Source organism: Psammomys obesus, unplaced genomic scaffold (assembly GCF_907164565.1).
Source record: "Psammomys obesus unplaced genomic scaffold, mPsaObe1.curated_primary_1811, whole genome shotgun sequence".
Classification (NCBI taxonomy): Eukaryota; Metazoa; Chordata; class Mammalia; order Rodentia; family Muridae; genus Psammomys; species Psammomys obesus.
This window is the reverse complement of record NW_026585580.1, coordinates 3,513,152-3,532,900: the sequence shown is the minus strand read 5'-3', so window position 1 is coordinate 3,532,900 and position 19,749 is coordinate 3,513,152. Positions and strand designations below refer to the sequence as shown.

The following is a 19,749-nucleotide window of genomic DNA, read 5'->3' as shown; positions in this document are numbered from 1 at the left end:
TGGCAAAGTGACCAAGACTGACACAAACATGCAGGGCTATAGCCAACACTGTGCTCTGCCTGTAGATTGTTTCTAAATCAGTCCATTACTCTAAACATGCACCATCCATAGAGGACCTCAGTCGTATACCTGAAAATACTATTTATGAGTTTAAGCTATGTGTGTGAGAGTGCAGCATTCGGCAGTCAGGGGACAAGTCTCGGGAGCCCGTTCTCTCCAGGTCACCTTGGAAACCTGGGATCAAACTCAGATGCAAAAACCTGCATGGGCAATCTACCTGCTGAGCCATCTTGCAGGCTCCTGAAAACACTGTTCTATTACTTTTGTCTCCCTGGAGTTCCCAACTGTCTTCATTTTCTATGCAGTAAAATTTTTTACCTCCTTTGATACAACAGCACTGAGCTGCATAGACCCTGGTGGCGGTTTCAAATCCATCAGTCTGAAGTTTGCATGGAACATGAGGGCCCTTGGTCTTCTGGAAAGCCAAGGCTCTAGACGATCTCTAATTTAAGCATTTCCGTGAGGACTTCCAAGGAAATACGCTGTTCATCACTGAAAGTCATAACACTTAGAAATCAGCTTTATGAAAATATAAAGTCCAATGCATTCTATTACATCAGCAAAGGGACACACTAGCTTTAGAATAAAGTAGGCTTCTAAACACATAGGAAATGAGAGGCACAATATATTTACATTTTGTTTTTAAATAATAAAACGAGTAACATGGTAAGCTAAGAAGTTGGTCTAACAAAAAAAAATCCTATAAGTATATAGAATAGTTAGGATATTTTTATAATAGCAAAAAAATCTCAAAAAAGACATACATGCCTCCTGACATTTTGATACTACTTTATGTAGGCTTAATTAATGTAGACACTGGTTTACAGCTTCAAATTAGTAAATTCACCTATCAAATGTGTACACTCCATATATGAGTTGTTCTGGGTTCCCAGAGGAAACTTAGGAAACCTTTGCAGTATGAAGGTGGATACGGAGGCCAAGTCATGGTATGCTGCCCTGTGCAAGGTCACATGGGTGGTGAAGATCACCCTATCTCCTCAAAGGGCTTAGAGGAAGAACGTAACACTAAGCCCAAGGACCAGATAAGAATTTTCTTAGGAGACAAGGGAAGGGCTGACTGACCATTACAAGCAGAAGAAAGAATTCAACAAGGTAGGCTGTGAGGGATCACTCATGTAAGTGCTGTAGGAACGACAAAGAGGTCTGGGAGCCATTGAAACACCTGAAAGGCCTTAAATATCGGGACATAGGTCTCATTTTAAAGTGAAAGCTTTTCACAGCAAAGCAACGAACTAATTCCATTTTTAGTTTAAATGTCGAGAAGAGTGAGAGGAGTCAGGACTGGACAGAACACCCAGTGAGGAAGTTGAGGACTCAGGTGTGCTGTGTGCCTCAGCTGAATGACAAACACCACAGACTCAATGGCTTGTGAAATAAAAATTATTTTCTGACAGGTACGGAAGCCAGAAGTCGAAGAGCAAGGTTAGCTAGCGGGGCTGGGTTCACTTGAGGTCTCTTTCCTTAGCTTATAGATCCTTGCCTTCTTCTGTGCCCGTTCATAGCTTCCTCCCCATGCTCTCTGCACAATCTCTGGGAGAGATCCACTCAACTGCCTAATTTTACCTACATTATCTTTTCTAATGGCCTCTAAGTAGTCACATTCTAAGGAACTGAGGTGAGGACTTAAACATGTGAATTTTGGAAGGATACTATTCAATTGTAACACAGGAAGTGGGCATGAGAAGAGCAGAGCAAAGGAAAGTCAGGCAATAAAAATCAACATGACTTTATGGTGAGCCTGGTGTATAAGGCTGTCCTGAGTTTTGGTTGGGGTAATCAAGGAACCTGATATTGACAGATCGGGCCCTTTGCCATAAACAAACAAACAAACTAACTAACTAAAAACCAACAAAGGGAGGCTTAGTGTGCCAATAATGAGGTTCAACCCAACCTGCTGCAACTGAAGCAGTAATGGAACTTATAGGCAATTCAGAGTTCAGAGTCAGGGGGAGAGTAACACAGACAGAGGCCAAGGTACTGTCCACCAGGAAAACAAAGCAGGAGTGGAAGACTAGCATCCTAGTGAGTACTGTAAGGGTAGGAACATAAGTGAAGTCAGCATGGAGGCTATGGAAGCTTATCAGGTGAAGCAGAGAATCAATCAGAACAGAAAGAGCTGTCAGGGGACAGAAGACTTGGATGCAGACGGGGGTTAAATCGTTAAGCCTTCCCAAGAAGCATAAAGATACTTTAAACATAATTGTAAAGATTTTTTAATGAGTTCTAGTTGACATTAGCAAATTAGAGTTTGACCAATAAGAACACATTGAGAATACTGTTATATCACATATTTTTCATTTTCTTTTACAGGTTTCCAAACTTGAAATGAAAAAATAGCTGAGTAGAATGTCATATATCTTATAATGATCAGTAAACTCAATTCTCAACATCATTATTCGTGATATTTCCATTTGTGATAATACAAATTTCAAAGTCTTCTACAAAACAAGTATCTACACCAATATAAGTGCCTTAAACATTCTTGCAGAGGTAGCAACACTTTCAAGGGTTAATATATGAACAATGAAACTTGGAACACATCTTAGAATACCATGGTCTTAAGCAGTTTAACAATTTGTCATGAACTCTACTTGAGTTAGAGTAATAATTATTATGGACAAAACTGAAAACTAGTTACCTATGAGAGTTATCCACAAGCAATACTGCGACTGTTTAGCCAATCAAAGAAAGATACTTAAAAGTTTCACATTATTCCAGAGTCCCTAAGGCACAAGACAAGTGACTTATGTTTTTAAAAAGCAACAAAGGGAATGTAAATTCTGCAAGATTTTAATAAATTTAACACTATTATACAACAAGGAAAACGTCCACAATCATTCCCCCACAAACCTGGAAATTTTGTATTTACACAGTATTATTATAGCAATTTTAAGTGTTAATCTATGATACAATAATGTTACTTCAGAAAACATAAAAAATATAGTTCTTTTTAATGGCCATGCTCTCATTTTTGATGAAAGCTAAGACAGTTCATACTACTGTTACTTTAAAATTTTGGAAATGAACAACAGATATTCAGCCAGCTTCACAGAGTGCTTGGGACTGAAGCTGTTCACACAGAGTAGGCACAGGGCTCATCATCACTTATATCTGAATCTTCGTCCACTCCTTCAATGACTGACTTCTTCCCTTTACAGCAGGACACAATTAATCCAATCAAGAACACCTGAAAATTCAAATATGTGGTGTCACTAAAATCTAAACATTCGGCTATGCACTGCAAACTCAGGAGCTGGAAGCAGAGTGATGGTTCCGCGGTGGCTACGAGTTGTCCTTGCAGGGGCCTGATTTTCGTTTCCAGCACACACATGGGGCAACTCACAAGCTCCCTTAACGCCAGCTCCTGGAGCCCTGACCCACTTTTGGGCTCCGTGAGCTCCTGGCACACATGTGGCATTCACTCACATACATATAAATTACACCTTTGCAAACCTCCCAAGGGCAGTGATGAGATTCCAATCTCCCGGGACACATATAGCTTATACTCTTAACTGTATAAGGAAGTCATGCTTTGTCCTTATACTTACCACAAGAAAGGCCCAGTTGCCGAAATAATACGCAGCACTGAAGAACCAGAACTTGTGGAGGAATAAGTACGTTCGGGTAACAGTGCATTGATCTAGAGGGCAAGTAAACGATTAGGTTAAAGTTGTTACTTTCATAAACCAATTATTCATTTTGAATCTACAGGGCTGTTAACAAAAACAATCAGCTAAAAACATACAAGCAGTGAACATTAGAGATAGGTCTGGGTCTTCTCCCATGACTGCTCTCAACTGCAACTAGTGTTAAACTGCAAGCTATTATGACAAAACAAGGCTCTCCCATCAAGAAACAGGAAGAACGAGTGATCAGATAAGGTCAGCAGATATGGCACTTTGTAAGGAAACTTACTCTTAGGACAGCCCACACTGGAGAGGATTTTACTGAGTTCCCCACCCCCCTCAGAGCATTCTACTGAGAAAGTAGTTGGCTCTTCTAAAGAAATAACTGTTATCATTGTTTACAGAGATGGCTCCAGTTAGAAATTTTACACAGCATTATAACTTCAATCACAACCAATTTATTTATATTTCTCCTTCAAATAAAATGTAACTCAAAGAGAAAGAAGAGTGGTTACTTGATAGCTGTGGGGGATTTTACACTTATATTATACAAATACATTATAGTCATTATTTTCACAAAGTTACAAGATGCAAATGTGTATGTCCTAAGTGAGGCCTGAGAAAACAATTCGAGCTATTCAGAAAGGCCTCTGCAGCTCGGCAGGACACAACTGTGGGAAACACCGTGTTTGGTGCTGCTCCCGGGTTTAACAGCCTTCCGCACTTCAGGGGGCCTTTATTCGCCACAACAAAAACTGACTTACAAAGCAACTTCTCTTCTATTAAGACAGACAGTATGACTTCTGCATACTTATATCTGAAATGAGCAAGTATCAAAATCCTATATGCAACTAGATGTCACACCTTACAGCTGTTTAAGAAAATAAACCTTAATTTCCATTTTATGAACCGTCTTCTCAGCTTTAATAGTGGTAAATGGCAGTCTTTTCTTGAAACAAAATTAAGCAGGGAGTTTCCTTGTCCACTTTATTATTATATAAGGGGTTTTAAATATTTTTCTAAAATTTATGGCAGACACAGTTTTTTAAAAAAGTAGAAACTAGGTTATGTTTTATGAGAACCCAAGACCTGTCTAGAGATATGTTATGCAAATTATTTACATAACCTCACTCTCATTAGCTCCGACCCACTGTACTCCAGCTTGTACTTCTGAACTGCCCAATACCAATCTCCTGGCAGTCAGTCAGCAGGGCTGCAAGCTCTTGCTTTCCTGACCCCACTTGATGGTTCTTTTGAGACGGGGTCTTCCCTTGTAGCCCAGGCTGATCTTATGACCCCCTCCCTCAAGACTTTTGAATGCTGAGATTACAGATGTGCAGCACAACTGGCTCTAAATCCTTCTTTGGCCTCCTACCTGTAGCACTCAAAGATCATGATTTTAAACTAGGTGCTGGGAGTCAGTGCACTAGAGGAGACATGAAGATTGGAAATTCCTTCACCCTTTACTGTACTCTCGCCACATGACACTCTCACATCAATTATAGCATTATTCCATGGAAATCCACAGTAATACGATCAATCAGTTTGCTACTTTCATCAAATTTGACTATTTGAAAGCAAGCTCTTTCAATATTCACCTGCCATCATATTCAATATGATCAAATAAAGTTTAGGATGGGTTTGGCTGGCCTTACTAAAATTCAGATTGTTAAAAGAACATCTTCCACTTTTCTTATATCTAAGGATGTTAAAGTAAGTCCTTGAGTATCACATCTTCAAAATGAAGCATAAATAAAATACATGCCCAGTGCAGTGAATGAGAGGCTACACAACATTGCCCGGGAGTAACACAGGGACAATTACCTAACCCTTTGCTATGTGAACCATGGAGCCTGTGTATTGTCCAAAGTATTTTTCATCCTTTCTTCCCAGGATCACTACATAAACTAAATAAAGTATATCAAAAACCCTGGGCTAAGTGAAAGCTAGTCTTCTTCCCTTTTCTGTAAGTATAGTGAAATTCATGGTAAAACAATCCACAAGGGCTGCAAAATGTTTCTGAATTAAACAACTATTCTCAACATTCTTTGTGGATGTCACACAGTAGTGAAGAACAATTCCTCTGGGATTAGTATCATCACTAGTTTGTGCTTGTTCCTTATTTTTCTCTCTGTAGAGCTGAAACAAAACAGGCTAAGCAAAATTCAAATATGAACCCTTCCCTAAAATGATTCACTGCTAAGTAGTAAAATCCTTTTAAGATAATCAAGTTGAATGCTCACAGGCGAAGAGAGCTATGGGCTGGAACTAAGGAAAATCTCTTTAAAATTGCAATGATTAATCTCCATGGTCAACTGTACTGGATTTGGAGTCTCCCAAGAGTTGAGTTTCCAAGAGGAGGAGGGAGGGGGTAACTGCATATGGCAATAACCATGCCCTGGGCTGGTCTGAGACTGAGGAAGAAGGGAGACAGCAGGGAGCTGGCTGAGCACCACCATTATCTGCTTCCTGACCACCACCATAGGTCTCCACTGTGGCAAAAGGCATCTCTTCTTAAACCTACACCCAAAGAAGCCCTCCTGCCTTATACAGCCTCTGCCACAGTAACAATATAAAATTGTTTAAAAACAAGGACAGTATCTTCTCTGGCTATTACATGAGCCTTATGTACAAGTATGAAGCTATTTGGAAAATGTCACTCAGAAGTCTCAAGGCGAATGGCAGACTAAATGAAGGAGGGCTTTCCACACTGGAGGGCACTTTGGGAGCTAAGACCTGACTGAATTGGAGATCTCAGGGCCAGAAGAGGGATTACAGGACAGCAGCTGAGCCGGCAGAAGTAAGCGCAGGAGAAATCAAATCATTCTTCCCCACAGACCTAATAATCCACTCAGTGACATTTGAAACTGGCTTAGAGCGGATTACTTGGCCCACCACCAAAACTGTATCTTAAATAGTTTTCCCAACCATGTTTTACGTGTTCTCCATTTTTAAAGGTGTGCCTTTGATGCAAGCTTTCTAAAATTAAGGTAAAAATATTGTTAGTGTATGGTTTTGTCATTAAAAATGAAGCTACTCTAAAAATCCATGCACAAGCATGCAACAGCATTTGTTATCTTTATGTGCCTGCTATATTTAGTTTACTTATGTAGAGTGTCATATACTCAGGGAATAATGCTTGTAAATTAGTTCATTGCTAATATTTCATGCCCAAGGGATGATTCCTCACTGAACAAAGGGAGAGATGCCAGTTTACCATCTGCCAATGTCCAACTGCTCACCTGAATCACTAGCTCTCTAAATTATCTGAGAAAATGACAGCAAAACAATTTAACTTTCTTTAACGTTCAAACTCAGTTCAAGGATGGAGAGATGGCTCAGTGGGCAAAATGCATGCTGTGCTGGTGTGAGGGCCTCTGTTTGCAGCCCCATAATCTGTGCAAAGCAGGGCGCAGTAGCATGCATCTGTACTGCAGCATGTTTGGGGAAGATGGGCAGTAGTGACATGAGAATCCTGTGCCACTACAGGCCGGCTAGCCAGAGCCATGCAGCTGTGAATGGCAGGCCCCGTGTGGAATTTCACACAGATGGAAGGTGAAGGCTAACACCCGAGGTACACACACACGCACACACACGCACAGAGAGAGAGAGAGAGAGAGAGAGAGAGAGAGAGAGAGGACAGACAGACCAGACCAGACCAGACAGACACTGATTTGGCTGATGACCACTGAGGGTTATCCTTTAAAATCAGAAGCACTTAGGAGTCTGTGACTGTTGTCAAGAAAAATGGTATATAGTTTCAATTACACCAAAGACTAAATGTTTAGCATGAAAACTTAAAACTTGTTTTTCTTTTTGATGACAGAGTATATAAAAGAGCTGACAAAGGGCAGCATGAGCACATGAGTAAAAGGAAGTAAGTCCTAAGTTTGCTAACCTTCCTCCATTGCCTCTCACACACCATCAGAGAAAAACTATGAGCAAATGGAACTAAACCACTCTGTGATAAACATAGCTGGGTTTATTTTACCTGATGAATATTAGACATTTGTTTGTTTTTAGACCACTAGCTCCCTCATTCTTAATGTATGTTGACTGTCACTAAAAGACTTCTGATTAATAACTGTAATAACACTTTTTTTTTTTATAGTAAATGTACTTAACAAGCGGTGTCAACACACAGCTAAGGACATGCCTGGGGTTTCTGGGTAAGAGAAGGTGTAATCACAATTGAGCCATCATACTAAACCACCACCCAAAACTAACACAGACTGTGTGTAATTATTTATCAAGTGGTTATACTATCAAAAATATAATCACTTATGAAATGGTTATCTCCCAAGTGAAGTCTAGCCTGGAACAGGGGAGAAGAGAAAGGGTCACTAAGGTAGCACGTGAGCACATGTGTAAAATGTAGCTGTGGGGATGCAAATCAGGGTTCAATGGAGGGGTCTTTAGGAAATCCCAGTCAAACCCCGTTCTATCTTCAGGTAAATTCAGAGGACACATGAAAGTCATATATCTAAAATGATTTGAGAAACAATATAAATCCAGATAGGAGAGAAGGCAGGAAAAAAAAAAAAAAGGAAAATATGTAATAGAAAGCAAAGTTGTACTAATCTAATTAACTTCAAGTTGAAGAAACACAGATAGCTAAATCAACATTTTGTTGATCTCACTGAAGGAACTAGGTAAAGGGAAGAGAAATGATTAATATTAAAGATGATAAGTCTAAAGAAAATAGTTTTAGTACATTTTAAGACTATATGAAGCATACCAGGCTAATAAAGCCAGAATTTGTCAGATATCCTACGCTGATGAGTAAGTTTTATAGTGACTATTTTAGAAAACATACTATAATGACTATAATTTATGTTGAGAACTCGTTATGTTCAAGGTTTAAGCTAAGCATGCAACCACACCTGCAATCCTATCACTGGCTCGTGGAGGCACACAGAGAGTGTGAGGACAGCCTATGCTATGTGGAATCATTTCAAAAAATGGGGGGGGGGGTTGGGCTAGAGAGGTTGTTTTAAAACATTCATATGTATTGCTTCTTTAAGAATGTCCCCAATTCCACTACATCAGTCACACATCACATTACAACGTGAATACTGCATTCACATAAACACAGGGTCCCATTATACTAGTCACAGGTAGCAGATAGCTGTAACACCCTAAAATATATAGCATATTACAACCACAAAAATACCTCTGGTCATGAGGAAAGACTAATGAGTTAGTGTGTAGCACCCAACTGTGGTTCTGAAAAGCTCAAAGTTACACATCTAGTAATAAGATTACATGTCATTAAGTGTAATCATAGGTCACACTATTAACTATTTATGAAGACCCCCTAAACCACAAAGTTGATCAGGCTCAGTAATAACTTTAGAAAGTGCAAATAGACTGTTAAAGAGAATATTTTACATATTATCAAAAACAATGCGAAACTTTCAGCAAATATGTTTTAATCAGCCTAACAGTGGTTACTCTCACAACCTCACTGTCCTAGAGGCTGAAGCAGAGTGACTGTGACTCGGAGGACAGCCTGGGCCATGCAGCAAGACCCTGTCTCAAAACAAAAAACAAAAAGTTTAAAGTTACACTGTCTGGCCCCACCACCAAACCAGCTACAACAAAGCCAAATTTAAATATGTTTATCATCTCCTGTTAATTTTTCACCTGTCATCTTCTGAACTCATTCTGCCTCTACATTTAAAATATAACCAGACCCTAGCCAGTTGTTGACACTGTCACTAGGACCATGACTGCTCCTTGGACTACTGTAAACTTCCTGTCAACTTGCCCCTGGTTCATCACAGTCCATACAGGGGACAGCAGACCACGGCATACAGGGCACATCAGGGTCTCCACCTGTTCCTATGTTTGGGGAACAGCTACAGACATTGCTGTCCTTGGGATGTTCTCATGATACAAAGGCAAGGCTGAATGGTGAGAACAGAGTGTGTTCCACAAAACTGGAAAGATCACTATGACCCAACTCTTCACAGAACACCTGCCAGGCTCCAGTCTATGTGAAACACAACTGTTCCAGTGATTCCCTTAAGAATTTAAGTCTCATTACATGGTTCTTCTGCTCACAATCTCCCACCAAATGTTTTCCTCTGATTAGAAAAGCTGAAAACCTTACAACTGTTTGCTGTTCCTATCCCTAGAATGTTCTACCCTAGTTAACTGGGCTTACTCCTCATCTCAGGGTGTTTTCAAATGTCATCGAATCAGTAACAATTCCTTCCCTTCATACCTAACACCCGGCTCCATCCTTCCTGAGGACCGGCCCTGGTCTCTACGGTTCTCACACTCTACTGACTTATATACTTGTACCCCCCCCCCCTTTTACTTAAAGGAAGCTGGGCAGGGACAAGAATACTGACTGTTCTGTCCACAACGAATCCCCAGCATTGACAACACTGGCGTGTGACATCAACATGTATATGGTAAATGAAAACGTACAAGGATGATAAAGAGCCAGAACTAGGTGATCATATGGGATACTCAAACATAAAACATTTAAGACTGTAATTCTCCACATTACTGAAGATGATATGTTAGCTTCCAGACACACTTAAGGTTGCAACGCACAGACTATTTAATGTTGCATCTTCAAGTAAATTATCAAAATTCTGTTGGAGTTGCCTGGTTTTCATTTCACAGACTAATTCTGAGAATATTTTACTATTCTAATCCTCACCTGTAAATGTGAAGATTATTGGACAAAAGAGCCGTGTGTCCTTTTAAAAACCTACAACGCCTCACATCCTTGGGTCCAAAGGACTGGGTGAATTCTACTGTTCTGAGGAGGGGCATCTTGTTATAAAAGTTCAAGAAGCTAAAATGAGCTAGCTCACTTAATATGGGACAGAGGGGTTAAACTATAGTTCACATTCAAACCTAACCTTTGAATCAGGATGGTAGGCGTGTCCCCCCCCCCCCCCATTTTCATTTCACTTTATATTGATGGACAACCCTGGGCACAGGGCATGAAGAGACATTCCTGAATTCCTGAATCCTGCCATCACAAAGCAGCACTATGGCACTTCTGTCAAAGTTTTTTGGTTTTAGGTTCTAGAGAAATCTACTGACCATGTCAAGCCCTGTAAAATGGACTTTGCTTAAAACAATCATTTACCTAAACATCAAATACCAAGTATTAAATAGTGCTTTAAAAGGATGTAAATGGGTAAATTCATTTAATGACTGAGAATTAAAAAAAGATTTTTTTAAAATCACACAAGTCCGCAAGACAATGAATGGCCTTAAGCAGCATTGTTTAGGTGCTGAGATTTACAAAGAAGCTCCCTGCAACATTTGGCATTCAAGAATGCCTAAGTATTTAATATTTTGGTAAGACGGTAAAAGGGACTTAATAACAAAACATCTCTCCTGGCTGTCCGCTTTTCAATAAACACAAGAGCCATGTTCCCCCAAATCATTTTCTACTTAGCAGATGTTTGAGTTTGCCCTTAAAAGCATTCACTGGTGTTTCTTTTCCCTTTATTTATAGGTAAAAGGAAGTGTTTATCTTAAGAGGCACAAAGAAAACATTCAACTCTTGCCAGAGGGAAAAGTAGAATTTTCCTTTGCTTCTGTGAAAGTATTGACAAGTAAGGCTATTTAAATATGTTCACACTCCTCCACCTACCGTGACGCGGAGGCTTTCTATGTGAAGGTGTGGTAGCCATAGCATGCACTTCCGGGGCCACTACTAAGTACTCTCTATGACGGATAAAGCTGCAGCTGTTTTTCTTTTGTTGTTACTGTTATGATGCTTCTAAGGTTGGGGGGACTTGGGAACTGGCCATTGGAAATGAGATAAGAGATGATATAATTAAAACTTCCATCAGAGTAAGCAGACTAGTGAAAAGAAGAGGAACAAGAGCACCCTGCCTAACCCATGACCAGAAACAGCACAGAGCATGTAAGAGGAAGAGAGGAAGGAAGGGCTCAGTACTGGGCTTGAGGATAAAGCTCTTTGGGGCTGGCAGGATGAGCATGTCCATAAGCAAGCAGTCAATTAGAAAACAAGAATAGAAACATTATTTTTGGTTGTAAGCCTAGCCTTTAACGGCTGAGCCATCTCTATAGCCCTATAAGCTTATGACCAACTAGTACTAGACTTGGGGTACAAATAAAGGAAAAGTCTTGAACCAAGTCTTACTATGAAATTAATCTTTATACATAAGCTTTTTCAATTATTTCACGTACAGGAATAAATATCTTCTAGAGAAAGTAGATGAACATGATATCCTGTCCCAAGAATTATTTAATGTGGTGTAGCGAGGTAGTCTTGTACTCTAAATTGTTGTCACTACCATATAAAAGTACTCTGATCAGAAAACATCTGGCAGCAGGCTAGAGAGATAGCTTTTGCTGTAGTGACAGTTTTTGGTTTCTGTAAAAACACAGAAATGTTATGGAAATATGCTTTTGTTTTCATTGCAGGTATGGGAAAGAGGGCTGCTTCAGATTGTCCACAGCAGTTGAATATCATTTGCCTCTTGGTCTAGCAGGGGCATGGTTTTGTAAGCTGCTGATAGTTTCTTAGGTGATTAATATTTGGAATTCTGGGGACTCTTGAGCGAGTATGAATATAAACGCTAGAGCCCTAAGAAGGCCTGAGGCTGCTGCTTCTCCCTCTGCTGCTACTTGTTCCTGCTGCTGTTGCTGGTTGGTGGACTGCTGGTTTGGAGATCACTTGATGACAAAGATCAAATCTGCCCCAAGGAACTTGCCCCTAATCTGCAGGGAGTAGTCCAACATATCGATGCCCCTTCCCCTCTAACCTTCTTTCTCTCTTATCTAGTGTTGGGGGTTTGGAGGGGATAGATGTAGTACAGGAAGGAAGGCAAAAGAACACGATAAATAGCCAAGAAGTCTGGCTACAAGTGGCACCCAGTGGGCAAAATGGGAACTCTGATTTCTAATGCGGTAGAAGAAATGGCAGAAAATGAAGGGATAAATATTTTGTTTCAAGATGTCAGCAAAAGGTTTCTTGTGGCTGCTGCTAGCCAACCCCCACCATTACCATGCATTCCTCTGACCCAGAGGGAATTTTCTGCTTTTTTTTAATCGCACACATTTTTAATTATATATTCTATTTATGTGAAGAATGGACTAATTTATTTTAAAAGTTAATTAAAATAGCTTTGTCTAATATGAAGGTGGACAGAGGCTTACATGTTCTATATGTTATAAATTGTATAGCAGTGATTTAAATATATGTTGAGACACAAATTTTATTCCAAAAATGTTTTATAATGTTAATGATGTATTCCTCTGGTTATGTGTAAATTTGTTTCACATTTGAATCATCTAGAATAATTAAACAGAAATCATTAAATAGAAAACCAATCACTACATAGTCATACAAATTCAGATGCTTATTTTAAAATTCTATTCAAACTATGCTTTAAGAAGAATTTAAAAACATCCCTGAAATATTTTAATTTTTATTTATTTATTTTACATCCCAGTTATAGCTTGTTCCCTCCTCTCCTCCCACACTCTCTGCCTGTTTCCTCTCTCTGCCATCCTCTACTATTCCTCACAAGGGGAGGCCTCCACCCCCTTGCCCACTGATCCCAGAATATCAAGTCACTTTTCTTTTTCTTCCTCCTATATTGTCTCAAAAAAGATTGGGAGAACAATTGAGCAGTTTGAAATATAGGGGGTGAAAATGAAGGAATCTGAAAAACAAAAGGGTTACTCTATTCTCTTGTTTTTTTAAAGAGGTGCAGAGTTGGCTGTGCAACTGGAAAAATTGCAGGTAGAGATGGAAGCACTTGGGAAGTGAGTAGTGCCAAAAGAGGAAAAACAAAAGGGCTCAGACTGGATGACCGAGCAAGAAAACTGGAGCTTCTTGAAACGCAAATGAAGCAAACTAGGCTAGAAGGCAGCATGCAGCCCTTGCACTTTCATTTTCAATTTCCTGCATTCCTGGGAGGCACAGGGAGCCTGGTGTGCAGCTGTAAGGAGGAGACCATGCAGGGTCACAGGGTTAAAGAAAAATAGCCTGTTTTAAAAAAAAGTGTTTTAAAGAGGCTATGGTTTCCTATGAAATCCATTCACCTTATGTAAAACAAACATTAACTAACTGGGCTAGCCAAAATAAAATTATTCCCCAAGACTGGAAAAGTCTGATAACAGCTGTGTTAGAGGTTGATCAGCAGTTACAATGGTGCAAGGGGAATGAATATTATCAAATATCAGTTAGTTGGTGAAGGACGGTACTCTGATTTAAAAGAACAACTTTGATTTGATGATGCTGTTATAGAACAATGTCATTTAGCACCTTTATGAGCTTGAGACAAAATTGAAGAGCCCGGGAAAAGGTCTACCTCATTTACTAAGATTGCACAAGGCTCTGGGGAAGCCTTCACAGACTACTTGCAAAGTTTGGTTTCAGCTATAAACAAAGCTATATCAGACCCTGATGTGAGACAAATGGTGATAGAGATCCTTGTATTTGAGAATGGGAATACCGAATGTAAAAAAGTTATCAGACCACTAAAGGTGCAAACAGCACCAATGGACAAGTGGAAAAGAGACATGACCAATATTGGTTCTCGTGAGTATCACGCCAATATCATAGGAAAAGGTATTGCTAGGGTCTCCTATATCAAAATGCTTCAATTGCAAATATTTGGTCATATATAAAGAAAATGTAAGAGCAACAGAGCCAAAAAATCTGAGTACAGGGGTCTTTTCTGAGACTGATAACTCCAAACAAGGACCATGCATGGAGATAACTTAGAACCCCTGTAGAGTAGTCTATGGCAGCTCAGTGTCCAAGAGGGTTCCCCCATAATAGGAACAGGGACTGTCTGACATGAACTCATGGGCTGGTTCTTTGAGCACCTCCACCTGAGTGGGGAGCAGCCTTACCAGTCCACAGAGGAAGATAGTCCTGATGAGACTTGATAGACTATGGTCAGATGGAAGGGGAGGAGGACCTCCCCTATCATTGGACTGGGGGAGGGGCATAGGAGAAGAAGAGGGAGGGAGGGGGGATTGGGAGGGGATGGGGAAAGCGGCTACAGCTGGGATACAAAGTGAATAAACTGCAATTAATAAAAATAAAAGAAAAATTTAAAAAGAATAAAAAAATTGTGAAAACACTAAAAGCTTAGGAACTCAAAATGCCTGGTGTGTTAACTGTGATAACTGTGAGAAATATGGTACCTCCTGCCAGAAAAGTGAACAAACCCTTTGTTGTGGCAATGAGTTTTCAAAAAGTATGCCTAGGCTTCCCGGGGTTTGCAAACACTGTGGCAAGAGATACCACTGGACCAGTGAGTATAGGTCCAAGAGAGATATTGAAGGAAAATTTTTGCTGTCAGGAAACAAAATGGGGGGCCTTGCAGCTTGAGATTCTATTCCCTCTTGTCAGCCAGGAAATAATAAGCAGATAGATAAACTGCAACTAAGTATTACTGATCTCATGCATGCTACTGTAGGCAGTGTCGCTCTTGACCTGGCCGCAGAGAACTGAGCAGGAGAGGCCTCCTGAAAACCTTGGCTGCTGATCCAAAAAGCATTTAGTTTACTGAAAACGTCTCTGTCTATAACAGAGTACAATTAATGACTTAAAACAGAAGGGGGTAAATGTAGTAAGAATTTTGGTTTCTTTAAGAACAGAAATGCTATGTTTTTGTTTTAATCCCAGGTGTGAGATATGGGGCTGCTTCAGATGTCTATGGCAGCTAACTGTGAGTTGTTTTGTGCTCGGGAAGGTAGGATCTTGTCAGCTGAAGACAGTTTGCAGTTGGGATGCTGGGAGCTCTTCAGAGCCCTAAGAGTTGCAGCAGCTGCATTCCCGCTGCTGCCTCTGCTCCTGTTGCTGCTTGCTGCTTGCTGGCTGCTGACACCCTGATGACAAATACCACATTTTCCCCAAGGAACTCCATGGCCCGACTCAGCAGGAAGTAGTCTAAACAATATCCATGTCCCTTTCCCTTCTAACCTTCTTTCTCTCCTAGCTAGTGTTGGGGTCGGGGGAGGGGAGCAATGGAAGGGATAGGTGTGGTGTAGGGCCATAGGAGTCAAAGTCCTGCTATGCTTAGCTGCTCTTGCAGAGGATCAGGGTTCAATTTCCAGTACCTATGTATTGGCTCAAAATGTTGGTAACACCAGTTCCAGGTGATCCAATGCCCTTCTCTGATCTCTGCTGGCAGCAGGCACCTAAGTGGTACACAGTCATACATGCAAACCATGCACACATAAGAAAAAAAGAGCAAAAATAAAAAACCAAACAGCCAAACAAACAAAAAGCCGAAACACGTTACTAGGTGTTACAGCTTCCAAAACAAAAGTTTCACATTAAAAAATATAAAAATTTTTAAAATAAAAAGGTGAGAAATTTATAAAGTATTAAAATTGTTCATTAAGGTTGGATTGTTATTAACAATATGAAACACCTCGTCTGCACTTAAATTTGTGAGTTATTTAAAAATATTTAAAAAAAGTCTTCAGTGTTTTAAAGTACTATGTAAAGAAGAGGTTTAGTCTGTAAGGTTTTAAATATGTCCTATGTAGATTTAAACTTCAAAAGGTGCAATGCTTGCAATCTGAGTCTGAGAATGACTCATTTTACCTCACTGAATTTGTCTATAAATAAATCAAAGTTTTTTTCATGGTAAACAAAGGGAGATGGAAGAAAGAGATAAATAACAGCAAGGATGTTTGAAACACCCACAGAAAACAATTTATACATAATACATAAAAAATACATGCATTATGTGTGGTGTGTGTGTAAGTGTGTGTATGTATGTGTGTGTGCGCGTGTATGTGTACACAGACAGCTGGGTAGACAGACAGAGACAGTTTAAATAGAGTAATGCCACATGGGACATAATCTAACAAGAGTCACAGACTAATAAAAGCTCCAGTGCAAGGCAAGGGAAATCTTCCTGAACCTGGCGGTAAGACCCTATTGCCACAAACATCACACACTTCAGACACAGGACTTGGAGAACTGAACAGGAACTGGCCTGGAAGCCGCTTCCTGGAGAACTCGTTCTCACAGTATCCAAAGGAGAAAAAGGCAAGCAACAGTCCTCCCTATAACCAACAGCTGTAAACAAGGACTGGACTGGTAATATATCCTTAAGACGCAACACTGGTTGTTTATCTTAGGTGACCAACAGCTGTCTAATTGGACTTAAGGCCTGCTCAACCGGAGGAAATTAATTCCTGGTTCCATAAAACCAACAACTACCTGTGGCCGGAGAAGTCATAGACACCAGAGGAAAAGCTATTACTGGCACTTTTCCTAAACCTGTATAATTTCCAACTGTACTCTATAAATACTTATCCTTACACTAACAGGCAATTGTTGCTTTCCTCAATAAACTAGTGAAACGTCACCGAACATATAACTATGGGGTAGCTAGCCCCAACTGAAACATCTGTAATGCAACCCATAGACCCAAGGGAATACTGTGGAGGAGGAAGTGAAAAGATTTAAATGCCAAACAGCCAGGATGCCTGCTGCTAGACAGTGTCTTCTAGACATAACAGAGAAGCTGTACATATGAAATCTCAACAATATGGCTGTCTCAATAAGGCCTGCATAATGACAACTTGGACGGATATGACAGCATGGCTGGGCAAAGTTTCAGCCCTAGTTGAATAGCTATGGGCAAACAGCAGCTGCTGAGAGAGGGAAAATAAGTCTTCTCCACAGATAATCCCTCACGGGTTATCTAATCCCAAGCAGTCAGTCCTAAAGACGAGGACACACCTGCTACAGTAAATTAATCCAGTAGGTCATATATACTTATATGTTTATATTTATGTATATGTATGCATATCTGGTACACACACACACACACATGACACACTCACTTTCCTGGCAACCTCCTATTAAAATGCTCTTTTCTGGTGATTCTAGATTCTGTCAAGTTCACAGTTAAAACTAACTAGCACACACGTAGAATTAAGAATACATTCATTTTTGTAAAATGACTCAATATACATACATACATATATACATATATACATACATACACACACATGTATATATGGGGACGCAAAAAGCTGGAAGGAAAAAAGAACGAGTAGACACAATAAGTAGAGTACTCTGTATGTAATTCTCAAAAAAATTAAATAAAATATATATACCAGAAAGGATAAGACAAATTATTTCACTGAAGATTCAGAACTAAAAGCAAATGGGAATGATTTAACTTATTTTCACAAGAGTTGATCTTTTTAACTGAAATTTCTCAGGGCCTCCTCAGTGAGGAGTACCATCACCAACATGGATGCTCGTATTAAATCCTGTCATTGTGTAGGGCACAACACACCGTGTTAACCCGCTGGGCATACCACTTAGATTTACAGAATTTGAGAAAGATATTACATATACACTAAAGAATTAAGACTTATACAATGTGAAATTATATAAAAAAAAACAAAAAACAAAAACACTGCTTTTAAACCCCAAATGGTACCCAGATGTCACGTTTCACAGTATCCAATCTTGGTCTATACTTGGTATGTTCTTTAAGGTTCTTGAAGGGTTCAGACTAGCTCTTCCTGTTTTCCTAACCTATGTACCAAGAGGTGTGCCTGCCTAATATTTCAGCATTTTTGTTGTTCTTTGTTTTTGTTTTTCCAAGACAGGATCTCACTATGTAGCTCTGGCTGTCCAGGAAATCACTCTGTAGACCAGGTCTCAAACTCAGAGAGACTGCCTGTGTCTGCCTCCAGAGCGTTGAGATTAAAGGTGCATGCCAGTACTTCCAGCCACCTTTCACCAATTTTAGAGCAGGGTACTCTCTATGTAACTACAGCACAGGTACAAATCATCAAAATTTAACATTGGTAGGACATGCTTTATCTCATGTATCTTCTACTTGTCCCTTATCTCAGCAATATCTTTTAGGACTTTCATCTCCACTATCGGGTCCAATTCAAGAGTACGAACCACATTTGAGCATATCTCTTTTGTGCTCTTCTGTAACAGATTCTTCCCTTACCTTGTAAGACACGGGCACGTTGAAGTGCCGAGGCTAATTACTGTGGCATGCTCTTCAGTCTGGCTTTGTCTGGTATTAATTCACTGATTCACTGCCAGCACCTGGTGCTGCAGGAACACCCCCACAATTCATGGTACCCACTGCTGTCAGGCTGTCATTTCATGAGGTGCACAGGGTCCACTTGCTCCTCCAGCGCTGCTGATTCTGCTCGCCTGACTGTCATGTTCCTCTGAGGTGCAGCTACTATTTTCCTCTTCCTTACAGCTTACTCAATGTTGCTTTAATCTGAATTACTTTCAACCACTCCTGTCATACTTACCTCAAATTAGAGTCCTTTATAAATCTCCTAGGAATTTATTTATTCATTTTCAGGTTGTTGTTATCTCCTGGTATTTTGAGCATGTTTTATTCTTTCACCCTAGTTAGCCACTCTATTTTGTGTTGGTAACTCCAACATTAAGTATGTTCAAGTCTTTACACACTTTTCTGGCAACCTCCTATTAAAACTCTTTTCCAGTGATTCTAGATTCTGTAAAGTTCACAGTTAAAACTAACTAGCACACACATAGAATTAAGGATACATTCCATTTTGTAAAAAGACTCAATAAGAACTGGTTAAACAGCAAGCTCCTTAGTGTCTTTCAGTGTGATCTGTATTAAAAATTAGATTTACATACAATTATTAAGACTACTTCAAAGCTACATTAAGACAGGGAGTTTCCTTAATTTTACAAGTCCTTTACTTAATTCTCTAGTATTGTAGTTAATTATATTCTATTGAAACAGCATTTTCGAAGGGTAAGTCTGTCCAATTACTAAGTACATCTATTTCAAGCATCTATTGACCAATGAATGCATATGACATTTTCTTGGGTAATAAAATATTACTCTTCTGTTTCTTCTCTCATTTTCCAACCTGTGTCTTCTCTAAGGATCTAGGCTTGTCCGTTTCTGGTTAGTCTCCTTATATTCTCTGTGACTTCCATTGCCTAACTGCTTGGAATGAACATTCCATTATATTTAGAAGGCAGTAACAACTTTATTTTTAAAATTTAAAGGACAAATGATGTAATACT

General features: G+C 39.7%; 1 protein-coding gene across 1 annotated transcript in view; it reads right to left on the bottom strand.

The window, feature by feature from the left end:
* Positions 1–2,278: 2,278 nt before the first annotated feature.
* Lmbrd1 (LMBR1 domain containing 1) overlaps positions 2,279–19,749 on the bottom strand; it is a 94,422-nt gene continuing 76,951 nt past the window's right edge. Inside the window, exons 15-16 of the mRNA XM_055606150.1 lie at positions 3,630–3,721; positions 2,279–3,268 (exon numbers count right to left, since the gene is read on the bottom strand). Coding sequence (XP_055462125.1) covers positions 3,155–3,268; positions 3,630–3,721 — 206 coding nt within the window. The 3' untranslated portion in view covers positions 2,279–3,154. The remainder of the gene's footprint in view (positions 3,269–3,629; positions 3,722–19,749) is intronic.